Raw genomic sequence first — 17,027 nt, forward strand, 5'->3', positions numbered from 1 at the left:
GCAGCCGTAACCTCAACCCCTGGAACAACCAATGCCTCAGCAGCTAGCTCACTGGATAGGCAGCTTCCCATCTCCCTGGGCAGCCCAGAAAGTCAAGCAGCCCCATGAGCCTGCGAATTATTTTCAAGGTTTCACTTTTTGTTCCTGGGCTGTTGATTTGGGATTAAAATTTGTTCCAACACCCACAGGAAGGAAATTCTGTTTTCCAGGCAGCTCTACACCCTGCTCTTCTTCATTGCAGAAGCTAGAAAGTGTGTAGCCAATGGCGCACAGGCCTAACAGAAGAGAAGGGATGGTCTAGGGGCCTCAGGCCAAGGAAAAGTGGCTTCTAGCCCTGCTTCTGCTACAGATTTCTAAAGCAATGTTTGGAGAGTCACTTCCATCAGGACTTTTGTGGGCGGCCACCAACTTGATAGGCCTGCAGTGCGATTTTCAAAAGTGTTGAGTGCTCACAACAGCAGCCGAGGTCACTGGGAGAGCCCAGCCCAACTCAGAAATCATACCAAAGGAGTCTCAAACCAAGCCAAAACCAATAGACTTCTGCCAGTTGGGACCCCAACAGTGTGCTTATTAGACAAGTCACATTCTCTGAGGACTAGAGGTCACTGGGGATTTTTCAGTTTAAGTTTTTTTTTTTTTTCCTCAGTGGAAAATTTCAATTTGTTGAAATGGAAATTCTGGAGGGAAATTTTTGGTTTTGATGAATGTTTCATTGGTCTAGAATGGGATCTGAACTAAAGAAGAGAGCCCACTCCAAGGGTAGACTGGGGTTAGGACACTGATCTGAGGAGTCTGGGGTTAGTCTATCAATTGTGCTGGTGGGAGCTGTTCTCTTTCTATAAATAATTCCATATTTAAAGCTCTACAGAACTGGAGGCTATAGCTTGGTGCTTCAAGGGACGTGGGTGAGCTGAATTCGAATCCCTGCTCTCCCTCTTTTGAACCAGGAAACCCAGAGCTGAGCCCCTGCTGGCTTTGAGGGAGAGGGTGGAGCCTTGCAGCAGAGTGTGGGTGGGACCACAGCCTGGGTTGGGGGGGGATTAGTCTTCCCTGGCCTATTTTACCTGCTGCCCATGACTTTAATGACCCGGCTGTTTTGGGGTGGGTGGGTCTTGCTCTTGTTCTTTGTCAACAATTTTAATAGGCCTTAGATTCATCCTAAGGAAGAACAGGCTGGAAAATCTGTTTCCCACTCAGCTCTAGCGAGGAAACATTTTTTTCCACATATTTCTCTTCAGGGACATTTGGATATCCCTGTTCCTCAGGCTGTAGATAAAAGGGTTCAACATAGCAGGCAAAACTGTGTAAAACAGGGAGAGAAGTTTAGCGCCATCTGGAAATTCACTGGATCTGGGTTGTAAATAAAGGAGGATGCCAGAACCATAGAATAAAGCCACAACAATGAGGTGGGAGGAGCAGGTGGAGAATGTTCTCTTCTTGCCCTCAGCTGATGGCATCATGAGGATGGTGGTGATGATTCGGATGTAGGACAACAGGATCAGGGCAAAGGGCACCATTCCAAAGAAAGTGACCATGATGTAAGTCAAGGTTTCATTCATGGAGGTGTCAGCACAGGCCAGCAACAGCAGAGGGGCTGGGTCACAGAAGAAATGGTTGATCTCTCTGGAGCTACAGAAGGGTAAGGTGAACACCAAACCGGTCTGCACTACCTGGGCTGGGATGCCGATAGTCCAGGAAGTGGCTGCCAGAAGGACACACACCTTCTTGTTCATAATCATGGTATAACACAGGGGGCTGCATATTGCCACGTAGCGATCATACGCCATGGTGGTCAGAAAGGAGGATTCTGTGCTCCCGAAGCAAAGGAAGAAGCCCATTTGCATGGCACAGCCAGCAAAGGAGATGTGTTTATCCCCTGAGATGAGGCTCACCAGCATTTTGGGGACAGTGACCGAGGTGTAACCGACCTCTAAGGCAGACAAATTAGAGAGGAAAATGTACATGGAGGTGTGAAGGACAGGATCCACCAAAGTTACAAGGATAATGAGGAGGTTTCCCACCACAGTGACCAGATAAATGGCTAACAGTGCCACAAAGAGTAAAACCTGCTGCTCTGGAGAGGTAGAAAATCCCAGAAGAAGAAACTCAGTCACCACTGTTCCATTCAAGTTCATCATTTCTTCATAAGCATTCAACTGGAAGACAAACAGAGACAAGTATTACATGGTATATTCACCATCTCCAGGCCTTCTATCAACCAGGATTGGATGCCTTTCTCCAAAAGTCTGTGGCTCTAGAGAAGCCCAGAAGCCACATAGTCCTGAAAACGGGGTTCTATTCCTTTCCCCAGAAAATGTCAAAAATGGTGGTTTCCATTTAGAATGAAACTCAGTTTCAAAACATTGAAATTTTTCATGAAACAGAATCACTTTTCTCCCTCAACTCAACTTATAACTAGAGCTGGCCAAAGTATTTATTATGAATTGCAGTCATTACAAGTGGGCTTGAATGAAAAGGAAATAAAAGACTATGCATCAGACTCTACCTCTTTGGTCAATAATACCTTAGTCACCAATGCATGCCCCTAATTTCAAAAGAGAAATTCTGTTACCCTTTCTCTCAGGGTGGGATTTTCAAAGGAACCTAAAAAAATTATGCTTCTTAATTTCAATGAGATTTGGGCACCTCATTCCTTTGTGCACTTGAAAATTCCAGTCTCACTGCTGATTTCAATATGACCATTCAAGCAGTGAGATACTAACTCAACATATATAAGAATGTTGACCTGTGCAATCAATATCACTTGAGACAAAAATCCCATTAAATTGGGATTATAATTTTCTTGAGTTTAATACTAGAAAGTCATAAATATTTCACACAGAATGTATTCACACTCCATTTCTCAGGCCCTGATTTTATAATCAGATTCATGTGGATTAACCTGTAGACCATGTGGAGATAACTGAAATCAATATTTTCTTCCTTTCTCCTATGTTATAGCTGACTTCTCTATTTAGGTTAAAAGTTCTTTGGAACAGAGACTTTCTTTTATTCTATGTTGATCCATACCTAGCCCTAAAGGGCCCATGCTTGGTTGGCCCCTAGAAGTAGCATAATGAACATGGTAACTACTACTAAGAAGGATGTTACTCTGCATGGGCATAAAGGAACATCTGCATGAATCTTGTTTCAGAAGCAGGGTTACAGCTTCAGTTAGATGCTTTGATTGATGGAAATCATCATGAAACAAATGACCAGTTAATAATGATTGTCACAGTTCAGGGCTAGCAGCACCTCTGACCTATCTCAGCACCTCCCTGAATGCAACCTGTTCTGGTGACAGGCCTCTTGCCTTCACCTCTCTGGGGTGGAATCCAACAGTTCTCCCAATATCAGACAAAGGTACAGCCCGTTGGATACCAACTGTGTTTGCTCCACAGGCCCAGCTGGATTTGGCTGCCCTGCAAGGCTTTCCTTTGGGATCTGGGACTAGTGGTGAACCCAGTGACCACAAAACAGCCCTTTCAAAACAAAGTTTCATTTAATCTCAACAGCAGGAATCAAAGCATAACAATTAAACAACAGAAGGCCTACATGTACCTGTCTTACTTAAAGTTTAACCAAACACTCATACTTCTAGGATTGGAGTTCAGTCTACTTTCCCTTTCTTCCTGTGTCTGTCTCTGCCAAGCTCCGAGACTCTGGTTTTCATCGACTGCAAAGTTGTTTGATTCAGTTTTCCAGCTTGAATCTCTCCCGCCACCCCCATATCAAGCTGGAGGTTTGGACTCAGTCACAGGTAAACATCAAAGGAATTGACACCTAAATTGTCCTGATAAGTGTTGGTGAATGGTGCAATCTGAAAATTATACCTATCTTCCTGCCTACCAGTGGTCCACTTGTGTGAGAATTAACCTCTTTGTAACAATATAGCAACCAACAGCAATACAAGCAAACAAATAGACGAACAAAGAATATTCATAATATAATATAGACATCTCCCTCACATAGGGTGACCAGATATCTGGATTCTATAGGGACAGTCCCAATTTTGGGGTCTTTTTCTTATATAGGTTCCTATTATCCCCTACCCCCATCCCAATTTTTCACATTTGCTGTCTGGTTACCCTACGCTCACAATGATAATAACTTTATTTACCACTAAAAACTTTGACAAATATCAACAATGGAAAATCTTACCTTTATATATAAAAGAAATTTAAAAATAAATACCAAGATTTTATTGAATTGATAGTAAGAGATTAACAATTACAGCAATCAAACACATAGAGTTTGCCCATTTGTTTAATTTAATGATTAATGATTAACTAGACAGCTAGATAGACATTATGTCTTAGGAAATTTTCTTTTTCATGCTTTTTCTCCTCATTTTTGTATTAATAATAAAAAACCAACAAATATTATAATTTTCATCCTTTTAAATAATTTTACAGTAATTATCCAAAACACGGCAGCCTATAATAGGCATACTGCAATACTTTAGGCTACTGCTATTAACAAAATATTTAACCCTAATTCCTAGTACTGTATCTTTAGCTTCCCATGCCTCCTTTTCACTTTTGCCATGTTATTGATGTTTATACGTATCATGACCACAGCAGTCTCTGGAATGTCTCTAGTCTTTTGACTAGAGCTGGGTGAAAGTTTTCCAGAATAACAGTTTTCCATCAAAAAAGGATGATTCAAGTAAATAAAAAAAAATGTACCAATTTTGTATATAGAGGCCTCAATTGCCAATCACTTCCCTGTTGTGCTGGGTGCTTCACACATATGTATTAAAAAGACAGCACCTGCTCCAGAGAACTTACGGGCAGGATGAAACAGGGGGACAAGAAAAGTTCAGTAACAATGGGTAAAGAAAGGAAGAGGTCTGCATTTCCTTCACCCTTTTCCTTTGCAACCCCCTCCCAGATACACCAGGTCTTTCACCAGCTAACACACACTAGCTTTATGGGAAAACATAAAATATTCCCAGCCTGTCAATCTCTCCTATTCCTTTCTTCCAGCTCCTGGATGGACCCAGGTCTACATGGCCACACCACACACTCCTCGTCAGATCCCTACCCCATTAATTCCACTTCTTTCCAGACCCCTTTTATGCCCTTCTCTCACTAGCACCTTTGCACCTTCTCCGTGGCTGCCAGGCTGAGATTTTCAAAGCTGCCTGACAGTTTGGGCACCTCATTCCCATTACACTTCAGTGGAAATGGTACTCAAAGCCATGAGCTGCCTTCCCTGAACCAGTTCTGCACAAAACATCTCTCTCCACCTTCATTTCAGTCTTCGGACCATCACCTTATTCTAGAATGTCTCCAATAATATTTCCAGTCCTGAAGGAAAGAAAGAAAGAAAGAAAGATGCCTGTGCTAGTAGCCAAGCAATGCTCATTGCCCAGTTGTGTGTGTTCTGTCCCACTCCATCCATCCATTGCCTGTTGTTATCTCCCCTAGCATTTTGTCTTGCCATGATCAGCTGAGTCAATAGGCTCTTAGGAACAAAGACCATGTCTTTACTTCCATTGTAAAGCACAGTGCATCCCACCTAACTCTCAATACACAGCTTAAAGAACAACGTGAGACAATATCATTATTAGTTCTCTAATAAAATCAAGAAGGTTTCTCACCTGCCTTGGGAACAAAGGGCCATTTCTTCTGTGGCTCAGCAGGCAGATATAAGTGTGAGCCAAAGAACATGCCTAGGAATACAAGTCCCTATGGGTGATCTCACTGATCTTCACAAACAACTGCAGCCTCCCCAGAGCATTGTCTGCCTTGAACACCAGTGTGAATAGCAAGGATTCATGAAGTTTAACATAACCAGCTAATGTTTCAGCACTCAAGTGAGTAACTAACTCTTCCTCTAGCAGTTAGTCCCAGAGTTCTCCTGTCCTCCTCAGCAACGATCACACATTGCCCAAAAGAATAAGGGTTACAGGATTGGGTCCTTAAGGGAATGTCTATATCGTAGATGGGAGCTAACTTGGTTCCAGCTAGGGCACTAAAACTAGCAGTGTGGACATTGCAGAGATGCAGGGTGTGACCTGTGTTTGAGAGCCAGATCTGCTGCCTGAGATGTAATGTCTACAAGGCTAGTTTTTGCTCACTTGTGGCTAGTGCAAGTCTGTCTTCTCAGGCTGGGGGGCTCACATCCACCTACAGTGTAGACATAGCCCTAAGGGTCTTCTTCAATCCACTGAGTCGTCCATTGAGTTTTGCTTGCAAAAGTGGCCTCCTCCTGAAGCCCTTACTCACACAGCTAGTAGTTACTCATGCACATGCTCATAGCAAAGCCAGCATGGTCACTAGAGTGAGTTATGGTTACTCATGTAAGGGTGGCAGGATCAGGCCCAAAGTGTGAAGAATTTGGTCAAGGTCAGTTACACAGAATGAATTTGGAGCTGAATCCTGGTCATGAAGCCAACAAGAGCTGTGTGTGCTCAGCACCTCTCAGGAATGGGTGAACAAAACTTGTGTTGGGCCTATGCATAAACTACTCCCTGAATTAATGTAATCTGGAGCTCTGCACTGGGACAATTTGTCACCCACAAAGGGCCACATTAAATAGTTTGAAAACTGTGTGATTCATGCATGACTTTTGTATCCAAGTGGTCAAGTTCCCATGGGCTGTGAGTGCCAGCACTTGGGAAACAGGGCATTTTCAGTCTTTTAAAATCTTCCCGTCCAGACTGGTTGCCTTTCAAACATAAGTTATTGGGATCAGTACAGGTGTAACCGGGTGAAATTATCCATCCTTTGCTATTCAAGAGGTCAGGCTAGCTGATCTAATGGGTCTTTCTGGCCATCAAATCTATTAATCTATTAAAAAAACAGGAACAACTAAAATCTTTGGCAATTATTTCCAAAAGTGGTTTACAGCCTTGGGCCTAAATTGCAGCATTGCTGACCACCTCCAGATCATACTAAAGCCAACGGGAGCTGAAGCTTCTCAGAATTTCCAAAAATAATTCAAGCCCGATGGCCAAAATTGTGCAGCTTGTCCACTAACTGGGGTGCCTCCACTTTTTGGTGCCCAGTTTGTGAGAATGGAGACCTGGGTTTTCCGATTTGCTGAGCACTCTAAGCTTGCATGGATTTCTATTGAGGTTGTGATGTGCAGCAATTTTGGAGAGAAAGCCCAGATTGGTTGATGTTAAATTGAGGCACCCAAAGTTAGTACTATTTTGCAAAATTTGGCTTGCAAAGATCCATCACCTGCAGGGTCCAACTTTTGGTAGACCTTTAGCACAATGTTCTTGTGTTGTTACTTAGGAGCCTAGTACTTTCTTCCTCCTTACTTTTGTCATGTGAGTTGTGCCATTGGAGCCCATCATAGAACCATAGGGTTAGAAGGGACCACAACCCCTTCCAAGATGCAGGATTTGTTGTGTCTAAACCATCCAAGACAGATGGCTATCCAGCCTCCTTTTGAAAACTTCCAGTGAAGAAGCTTCCACAACTTCCCAAGGCAGTCTGTTCTACTGTCCTATGAATAGTGATCTGCAAAATCCATAGATTAATAGATTTCAAAGGCAGGAGGGACGACTGTGGTCATCTGGTCTGAACTCCCACATAACACATTGCAGAGAATCCACCAAGTGTTTCCTGCATCTAGCAAATTATGGTTGAATTTGAATGCATCATTCAGAAAGGCATCTGTTCTTTAGATAGGCTGGGATTTTCAAAAGATCCTGAGGGACTGGGTTGCCTATCTAATTTAGATTCCAAGACTCCAAGATACAATGAATGCAGCACTTCTCTTGTCGAGTCCTTGCTCAGGAAAAGGTCCCACAATAGTTCTGTTGCATATGGTTCTGTAACCAGGACTGAATTAAGGCAGGATCTAGGGAGCAGCCCTTAGGCTGGAAGGTTGTCCCTGGACCGACAGAACTATGGAGATTGCCTACTTCCAGAGAGTATTAGAATCTGCTATGGGGACAACATTGGCAGACCACTGAGCCAGTGGTATCATAATACTTTGCTGAGTTGGTGGACCTATGGTTGGATTGAATCCAGGCCTTACTCCACCTCACACCATCAATGAATTTGCTTTCTGAAGCTTGTTCTTTATGGCCCCAATTCAGCAAGGTATCTAAACATGTGCCTAGTTTTTCGGGATGTTTGTTGTCCCATGAAACTCTGGGAATTCTTTTGTGCTTAAAGTTAAGCATGTCCTCAAGTACTTTGTGGAACTGGGGCATAAACTGCTCAGATGCTGAGGGAACTTTTACCCTGAACACTTAGGCACCTAGAGGATGAGGCAACAGCAAAGCAGGGGTTTTGTGGATCACAGTGGAGCCTAAAATTGGGCCTTAATTGCTGAAAGCTGGGATTTAGGTGCCTAAATACCTTTGTGGCTCTGTGCCCCAGGCCTCACTTACTACTGCATTGTCACTCAGTGAGCACCGTTGTGGGTTCTTTAGATTGTCAACCATGGGCGGTAGGTATAATAGGCTAGAGGAGGCTCTGCCACCCTCAGTGCTGCCACAGCCACACCCGCCAGACCCTAGTTCTTGGGTTTAGTGGCAAAGTTTTTGGATATTATGCTCCATGGAGGTTCTGGGGTGGCTGAGGTGGCACATACCATGTCCTCATCCGCCCCGAATATGCATAGGGAACATCAAAAGCATCTTCTAACAGATCCTTTGGCTTTTCCTCTGGGAGGATTGGGTCCCGGGAGGGGAGGCATGACACAGCTTCTGCCAGTCCAGGGCTCCTGGTGGGAGGGGGATGCTTAGGGCTTTGCCCAGCCTGGGGCTCCTCCAACCCAGTTGGGCAGTACTCAGGGCTTCGGCCAGCTTAGTGCCCCTGCGGCCGGGGGAGGGGAGTTGCTTGTGGCTCCGGCCATAGGGGGGCAAGTGGTCTCTGGGCTCCGGCCATTGGCAGAAGGGGCGGAGCCAGGGGCTAGCCTCCCCAAAGGGGGCTCCCCCCACCACCCATGTTGTCAGCACTTTGGGGCGTAATTGTTACTTTTTTCTGCCTTTTGCAGTGCCTAGTCCATGACAGGGCCTCTGTGCACTATGGCAACAATAATACTGTTGCTTCTTTCCGACCTAAGCAGCTAGTCATATTTTGGGACCCTGGGGGAGTTCCTAGCTGGAAGTAGAAGCCAGTAGAGGATGGTGTTCGCTCAGATGCAGTCTTGTTTATTTACAAGGGATGTACCAAGTCCTGCTTCTCCAAACACATGAGGAGCTAGGAACAAAAGGAGCAGTTCCTCAGCTCATGGCCTCAAGCCTCTCTATCCAACAGATCCACAAGATCTCTTCAGATTTTGTCAGAGTTAAAAAAATGCTTATAATGCACAACATTGTAATGATTCCCTTTGGAAGAGATTTTCACAAGATCACTCAGGTGAGGTTCCTGTCTCTTATAAAGAGGATAGGAAAAGGGTAACATCATTTCTGGTGCTGCTTTTCCAGAATGACACAGGTTCTGGCCAGTGGACTGGTCTCCTTCCAACCAGACTCTGGACCACTTGAAAAAAAGACTCGATGAACTGAAGAAAGAGATGAATTGACAGTATCCCAACAGCTGCTATCTGCTTCATGACCCAAACAAGGATGATAATCCTACATTCCTGGTACAGGAGAAAGGTAATATTTATGGTATATGAAATTAGAATCATTTCCTTTGCCCTTCTACAATGCACTGCAAATGCCTAGTGAGGCAGAGGGCAAAATATTCAAAAGTGCCAAAGTCCCTTCATCAGGGGGTTCCTAAGTGAATAAGGTGCTTTTGAAAATGGGACTTTGGCACTTTTGAACATTTTAACCAGAAATTCTATAGGTGACGAGATGGATCATGTGATGATTGCCTTTCTGTTCATTCCCTCCGAAGTACCTGGTATTGGCCACTGTCGGCAGACAGGATACTGGGCTAGATGAACCTTTGGTCTGACTCAGTATGGCCGTTCTTATGTTCTTATCTGTAGATGTACAGTACTCCAGAGGAGGCCTCACCAATGTCGAATAGAGGGGAATGATCACGTCCCTCAATCTGCTGGCAATGCTACTACTTATACAGCCCAAAATGCTTTAGCCTTCTTGGCAACAAGGGCACACTGTTGACTCATATCCAGCTTCTCGTCCACTGTAACTCCTAGGACTCCTTTTCTGCAGAACTGCTTCCTAGCCATTCGGTCCCTAGTTTGTAATAACGAATGGGATTCTTCTGTCCTAAGTGCAGGACACTGCACTTGTCCTTCTATACACAGAGTCCTTGTTCTCTGTGTGTATATATATCTTCTTACTGTATTTTCCACTGCATGCATCCAATGAAGTGGATTTTAGCCCACAAAAGCTTATGCCCAAATAAATTTGTTAGTCTCTAAGGTGCGACAAGTACTCCTCATTCTTTTTGCTGATACAGACTAACATGGCTACCACTCTAAAATACGTTGCCCCAGTGCACGCTCCATTAGAGTCTGATCGGGATAGTTACTGAAAGTGACGTCACCCAACAATTTCTCTAAAGGATTCTGACTGGGAACAGTGGATGGAGGTTGCCTTGCTTCCATAACAGGGGTTTGGGAGCTAGTGGAGAAGGGTGAGGGCTGGCTAGGATTGGAGCATTGAGACTGGGGACATTTGGCAGGTATTCAGGAGTTGGGGGGGTAAGGAGGGGTAGGGCTGTGGGGGTCCCTGCTGCAGTGCAGCAAGCTGGAGTCTGCATCCCCCCCAGTGCACTGGGGCTGGTGCAGAGCAGCCCATGGGGCGTGGCGGGAAGTGGCCCTTCCCAGCAAGGTCAGCACCTCCCGGAGCAGCGCAGACCCCTCCCCAGCATCACAGCAGCTTCCGCTTTCAGTCCACACTGCTGGCCCCTCGCCCTAGAAATGAGATGGCCAGGCCAGCCTGGCAGCAGCTGATGGGAAATGGAGGCAGGGGAGACACTACGTCTCCCATGGGGCCACGGAGCTGGGCCTGGCAGAGGCTGATGGAAAATGGAGGCAGGGAATACACTACATCTCCCATGGTGCCTCTGGGTGAGGATTGTCAACTTTCTATTCACACAAAACTGAACACTCTTGTCCCACCCCCTGCCTGCACCTTCCATTAGCCTGGTCAATTCGTAACTCTGGGGTTCATAACTCTGAGGTTCTACTGTATCCCCATATTGACTGGGTACATGTCAGGACAGGATGCTGAGATAAAGCTTCTAGACACCATGAATATCTACTTCTTGGAGTAGCTAGTCCTGGAGCCAACAAGTGGAGAGGCCACCCTTGATTTAGTCCAAAGTGAAGCAAAAGTTGTGGTCCAGATGGTGAATATAGCTGAAACACACAGTATTAGTGACCATGATATAATTAAATGTAAAATCCTTGGTGGGGGGAGAAAGGGGGAACGACACCAAAGAAACCCACCACAGTAACATTTAATTTCCGAAAGGGAAACTACACAAAAACGAGAAAGCTAGTTAAATGGAAATTAAAAGGTACAGTTACAAAAATGAAATGCCTACAAGCTGCATGGAAACTTTTTTAAAACATCATAACACTATTTCAAATTAAATGTATACCCCAAATTAAAAAACATAGTTGGGGGACTACTAAAGTACCACCATGGCACTACACAAAAGAATAAATGGACACAAATCAGAGATCAAAAATTACAATATTCAAAAACCAGTCGGCGAACACTTCAACCTCCCTGGTCACTCAGTTACAGACCTAAACAAAAAAACTTCAAAAACAGACTCCAACGAGAAACTGCAGAACTGGAATTAACTTGCAAACTGGACACCATCAAATAAGGCCTGAATAAGGTCTGGGAGTGGATGGGTCATTACACAAAGTAAAAACTATTTCCCCGTGCTATTTTTCCTCCTACTGTTACTCGCACCTTTTTGTCAGCTGTTTGAAATGGGCTATCCTGATTACCACTTTAAAAGTGATTTTTTTCCTCCTGCTGATAATAGCCCACTTTAATTGATTTGTCTCATTAGAGTTGGTAAGGCAGCCCCAATCTTTTCATGTTCTCTGTGTGTATGTGTGTGTGTATATATATATATATATATATATCTTCCTACTGTATTTTCCACTCAATGCATCTGATGAATTGTGTTTTAGCCCATGTACCAGCCAGAGAACTTCACCTAGCAATCCCACTGATTATATTTGAGTAACGCATCTCTTCTAGAAAGGCATCCATCTCTAATTTTTCAGCATCCTTATTAAAATTGGGACACCAGGACTGGATGTGGTAATCCAGCATCAGACTCACCAGTGAAATCACCTCCCTGCTTCTACTGGCTAGTACCTGTTTATGCATGTGGGGATTTTATCTGTTGTCTTCTTGCAGGTAGAGTTGGGAAGCTTGGGAGCCCATGTTGGAACACAAGGCAGTTGAATGAGGAAGCAGCTAAAATTCTCAACCATTTGAGGTTTCAGAGTCCTGAGTGGTGGTTTGCATGTGGGAGGGGCAGCCACATTGCCACTTGTAGGACTAGGAGGAGTCTGCTGTGACGAGTTCAGTCCGTGTTTCAGCTGATCTACCCTGATTACACACATGCCCTGAGCAGACTAATGAAACAAACACCTGCAGCTGAGGTCTCATTTGGGGGAAAGCTGATGTTCTAATGGTCTCCAATGCAACCATAAGTCCTAGCCAGTGAGGAGAACAAGTAGCAGATCCATGCAAACTCTTCAGAAACTTGTTTCTGGTTTTTGTGCAAATGAAGGAGGCGTATAGATGCAAGAAAAAGTTTTCCATGCAGTTGATAGCTTTTTTTTCCCCCCTTCTCTCTCTCTCTCTCTCTCTCTCTCTCTCTCTCTCTCTCTCTCCATTGACTTGGAAATATTTCCTCCTTGTACCTATAGGGGCAGGAACTCTAAAAACAAAATTGGATGTTTCCTCCTCTCCCTGGATCCCTTAAAGGAATCACAGATATAAGTACTGCTGGAAGTTCGTATCCATCCAGGTGCTTAGCATGGCCTCATATTGGTACCCCAGGCCAATGTCACCATGGGGGCAGGTACGGGACGAGAAAGAGGTACAATGGCAGACCTAGCAGTTAACAAATGCCTGGCATAGTGGATATCATGCATTCCTCATTCAGTGACAAACAGTCTCTGAATTGATCTTCCAAACATTGCCAGGCTGTCTTCCGAAAGCCACATCTTTCTGCACACATGGATAGGAACTCCTTTCTGCAGGATTTTAGTAAGGAAACTGCTTAGTAAAGGTTTGCTTGTTAGGGAAATTCATGATGTATCTCTAGGGAATCCTGTTGCTTTCAGAGCTGCTCGTTTAAGGCAGAGTGGCTGTGATGACCGTTCCTCTTGCTGCTATGAGCCATGAGCAGCGGGATTTTGTGTCATCACAGATTAAACTTGGCCTTTCTTCACTCAGAGTGCTCTTGGATGGGTTTGGCCATCCGTTAGCACCTCTGAATTTTGCGGGGTCAGACACTCAAAGAGGCAGAAGGGGACTGGACTTTTGGGGAAATAAATGGGGTTGAAAAACCACCTGCTCTGCACATATTTCTCTGTAACCTTTAGGCAATGGTAACCAGATTGCCTGAGCTTAAGCAGTAGGAGCTATGCGGGCCTCAGCTGGGAGGAGTTAGTGCAGTTAAACTATCTAGTTTTCCAAGAGGCAACTGTGTGCTGCATTCTGCATCTTAATACTGAGATTCCTTTCTTTACAGGGATGATTTGAGATGAGCCTTCAAGGAAAATGTATCTCTCTCTCCACCGACGTCAATTGTAAGAGAATTTGGGCCCTGAAGATTAAAAGTTTTGGCCTGTCTCTGATCTGTATTACAAGGACTCTTTGAAGTTATGTCCAGGAAAGTCTGTACTAAAAATAGGATTAAACTAGAATGGATGTGTAAGAGTTGGGTATTTTCTTTTTGTACAAACGTTCAGTAGTAGAACTGAGGGGGAAATGGAGCTTTCTCAACTGTAATCCACTAGTTTGAATTCAGCCCAGGTCAGTAGTGGTTGTGGTTGGGATTTTCACAGGAGAGTTAAGGGCGTTAGATGGCATGGTGCTTTAGGCTCCTTTTGAAAATCCCAGATATTTTTAAAGCTCTTAGTCACTGTAATATCTGTGGACTTGTACAAAATTGATGCTATGGATGGTTAATCAACAATGGTCTATTTATTGCTGGGTCCAAAATTACTTTCCACTCTTCTGTGAATTTACTCTCCCGTGTCCACTGTCTGTCTTCTACTACCAACACCATTTAGGTTAGGCTGAGATTTTCAAATGCACGCAGGATCTGGACACTCAGTTCCCATTTAAAAAATTAATGGGAATTTAACAGGCATATGCCATAGATTTGAAAATCCTTAACCTATATGTATTTAATCTACATCTCCCTCACTCACCTGACACCAGCACAGACCCTTATTTCGTGCTCCTAATGTTGTCATCCTCTCTCATCCTTTTTTCTCTCCACCCCAAATAAACAGATGTAGATCCTTTCCCACTGAGTGGGCAGCCACCACTGCACATCACCTACATATTACAGCTCTTGGTCTGAACAGCTAGGAGGCAGTGGGACAGATGGAGCTGAGCACTAGGGCTGTGTGAACTGATTTCAGCAATGTGTGGTTTTGAGTTTAGATGGTCCTGGGTTATATGGAAGTCAGGACAAATTCTCAATGTAATGAGCAGAGATGCCAAGCTGGACCCTCAAAACCAGGGCCATCCCAGAAAACATGGGACATTTGGTCATCAAGAGTTTTAATGAGTTTGTGGGGATTCAGCTTTACACAAAAAACAAGCATTTCCCCAAAACCATGTTTTTAAACCAGGATGAATCTAAAAATTTTGTAATTCTCCTATATCTATTTATTTTGTGACAGAGCTCTGACCTTGCCCCTGTGGGTCCTGCACTTCTAGGCAGTTTATGCTAGCCTCAGTGGCTCACTGACCGTCCGCGTAGCCCTTCTCTCTCTAGGGCGAGGGTTACAGTATACTGAGCCCTTTCCATCATAGGCCAGCAAGGAGGTTGGTGAGAGAACTCCCACAGTCTCTATTGTCCCTGGAAGCTTATTTCAGAACAGTTTAGCCTCCTGTCCTGACAGGGGCCTGACTTCCCATCCCAGGATATGTTCCTGTAGTGGTGGGTTTGGGGGAACCAGGGCCCGCCCTTTACTCCGGGTTCCGGCCCGGGGACCCTAATGGTAGCAGCTGTTGGCAGCCAACCTTTCACTGCCAGAGTTGCGACATTTCCCTGGGCCACTTCCCCACAGCTCTCTCCTGCTTCTCCCTTCTTCACCCTTACCTTAGGGCTCCCTTAATGATGGTTTGAGGGTGTCTTCATTTACCAGCCCTTCAGCTGCAATTCCTCTCCCTGGATCTCCTCTGCCTGACTGGAGTAAGCTCTTTTTATAGTATCAGTGGGGCCTTAATTAGAGTCAGGTGGTCACATTAGCTTAATGGTCTCACCTGACTCTTTGCAGGTCAATTAGTCAGGTGTTCTCATTAGCCTGGAGCAGCCCCTTGTTCTAGTCAGTCAGGGAATAGAAAACTGTTAATCCAGTGGCGAGTATATCTGCCTTCTGCTATACCCAACTGGCCTGGGTCTATCACATACCCCTCTCCCTTGCTCAACACCAAGGGGTTTGGCAGCTTGGGATGTCAGACAGTGTACGCGTGATAAGCCATCGGCATTGCCATGGCGACTCCCTGCTCTACGCAGAACTGGAAAGGTTGGAGAGATAAGAACCATCTGGTTACCCATGTGTTCTTTTCCTTGTTCCGTTATATCCATTTAAGAGGGGCATGGTCAGTCACAAGGATAAATCTGCGCCCCAGCAGGTAATAACACAACGTTTCCATGGCCCATTTTACGTCGAGGCACTCTCTACTACTGCATATATTTGTTCCCTCAGAAGGCGTTTCCTACTGAGGTAGAGAACTGGGTGTTCCTCCTCCCCAACCATCTGCGACAGGACGACCCCTAACCCTACCTTGGATGCATCTATCTGTAGGATGAAGTCCTTGGTGAAATCTGGGGCTATCGGTACCGGGTTACTGCAGAGGGCAGTCCATAGGTCCGTGAATGCCCTCTCTGCTGCAACGGACCATCTAACTGGATCAGGACCATGGGCCTTCACTAATTCTGTTAGGGGACTTGCCCTTGTAGCAAAATGGAGGATGAAATGCCAGTAATACCCCACCACCACTAGGAATGCTCGGACCTGCTTCTTATGACTTGGCCGATGCCAGTTTTGGATGGCCTCTAACTTATTCAGTTGAGGTTTTACCAGACCTTTTCCTACCATGTAGCCAAGATATTTGGCCTCTGTGAACCCTACAACGCACTTAACAGGGTTCACCATAAGGCCAGCTTGACGGAAGGTATCAAGGACCGCACCCACTTTTTCCAAATGGGTTTCCCAGTCTGGAGTATGAATCACCACGCCATCCAAGTAGGCTGCAGCATAACTGGTATGAGGGCGTCATAACTTGTCCATGAAACGCTGAAAGGTAGCTGGAGCCCCATGTAGTTCAAAGGGAAGGAGGCCTTCTGGTGTAGAAAACACAGAAAACACAGTTTTTTCCTTTGCACCTTCGGCTAGGGGAATCTGCCAGTACCCCTTTGTCAAATTTAAGGTTGTCAAGTACCGGGCATTCCCCAGATGATCCACTAGTTCATCTATGCGGTGTATAGGGTAGCCATCTGTCAAGGTTCCTCCCCCACTCTGAACTTTAGGATACAGATGTGGGGACCTGCATAAATACCTGTAAGCTTAACTACCAGCTTTGATCTGGTCTCATTGCCACCACTCTCAAGTACTAGCTCCCTTTTCTGGATAGTCTTGAGAGACTTTTTCACCGAGTCCCTGGTGAACACCGATCCAACCCTTTGGATCTTAACACAAGGAGAATTTAACCATACTCCCTCCTTTCCCCCACCAATTCCTGGTGAGTCCATATCCAATCCCCTTGGATCTTAAAACAGGGAAAAATCAATCAGGTTCTTAAAAAGAAGGCTTTTAATTAAAGAAAGAAAGGTAAAAATCATCTCTGTAAAATCAAGATGGAAAATAACTTTACAGGGTAATCAGATTCAAAGATCCCAGAGAAACTC

At 44.9% G+C, this 17,027-nt stretch overlaps 1 protein-coding gene, 1 non-coding gene and 1 pseudogene across 2 annotated transcripts; 2 read left to right on the forward strand and 1 right to left on the reverse strand.

Annotated features, from left to right (window-relative positions):
* Positions 1 to 1,199: 1,199 nt before the first annotated feature.
* On the reverse strand, positions 1,200 to 16,218 carry LOC115643547 (olfactory receptor 10A7-like). Its single transcript, XM_030547577.1, has 2 exons — positions 15,904 to 16,218; positions 1,200 to 2,156 (listed from the first exon to the last, which is right to left on the reverse strand). The coding sequence occupies exons 1-2, from the start codon at positions 16,216 to 16,218 to the stop codon at positions 1,200 to 1,202; spliced, it is 1,272 nt and encodes a 423-aa protein (XP_030403437.1).
* On the forward strand, positions 12,433 to 12,503 carry LOC115643577 (annotated as a pseudogene).
* LOC115643576 lies at positions 13,246 to 13,392 on the forward strand. Its single transcript, XR_003998351.1, has one exon. It is a non-coding gene; the product is annotated as a small nucleolar RNA SNORA79 (small nucleolar RNA).
* Positions 16,219 to 17,027: the final 809 nt, after the last annotated feature.

The sequence above is a fragment of the Gopherus evgoodei genome, unplaced genomic scaffold (genome assembly GCF_007399415.2).
Source record: "Gopherus evgoodei ecotype Sinaloan lineage unplaced genomic scaffold, rGopEvg1_v1.p scaffold_62_arrow_ctg1, whole genome shotgun sequence".
Taxonomy (NCBI): Eukaryota; Metazoa; Chordata; order Testudines; family Testudinidae; genus Gopherus; species Gopherus evgoodei.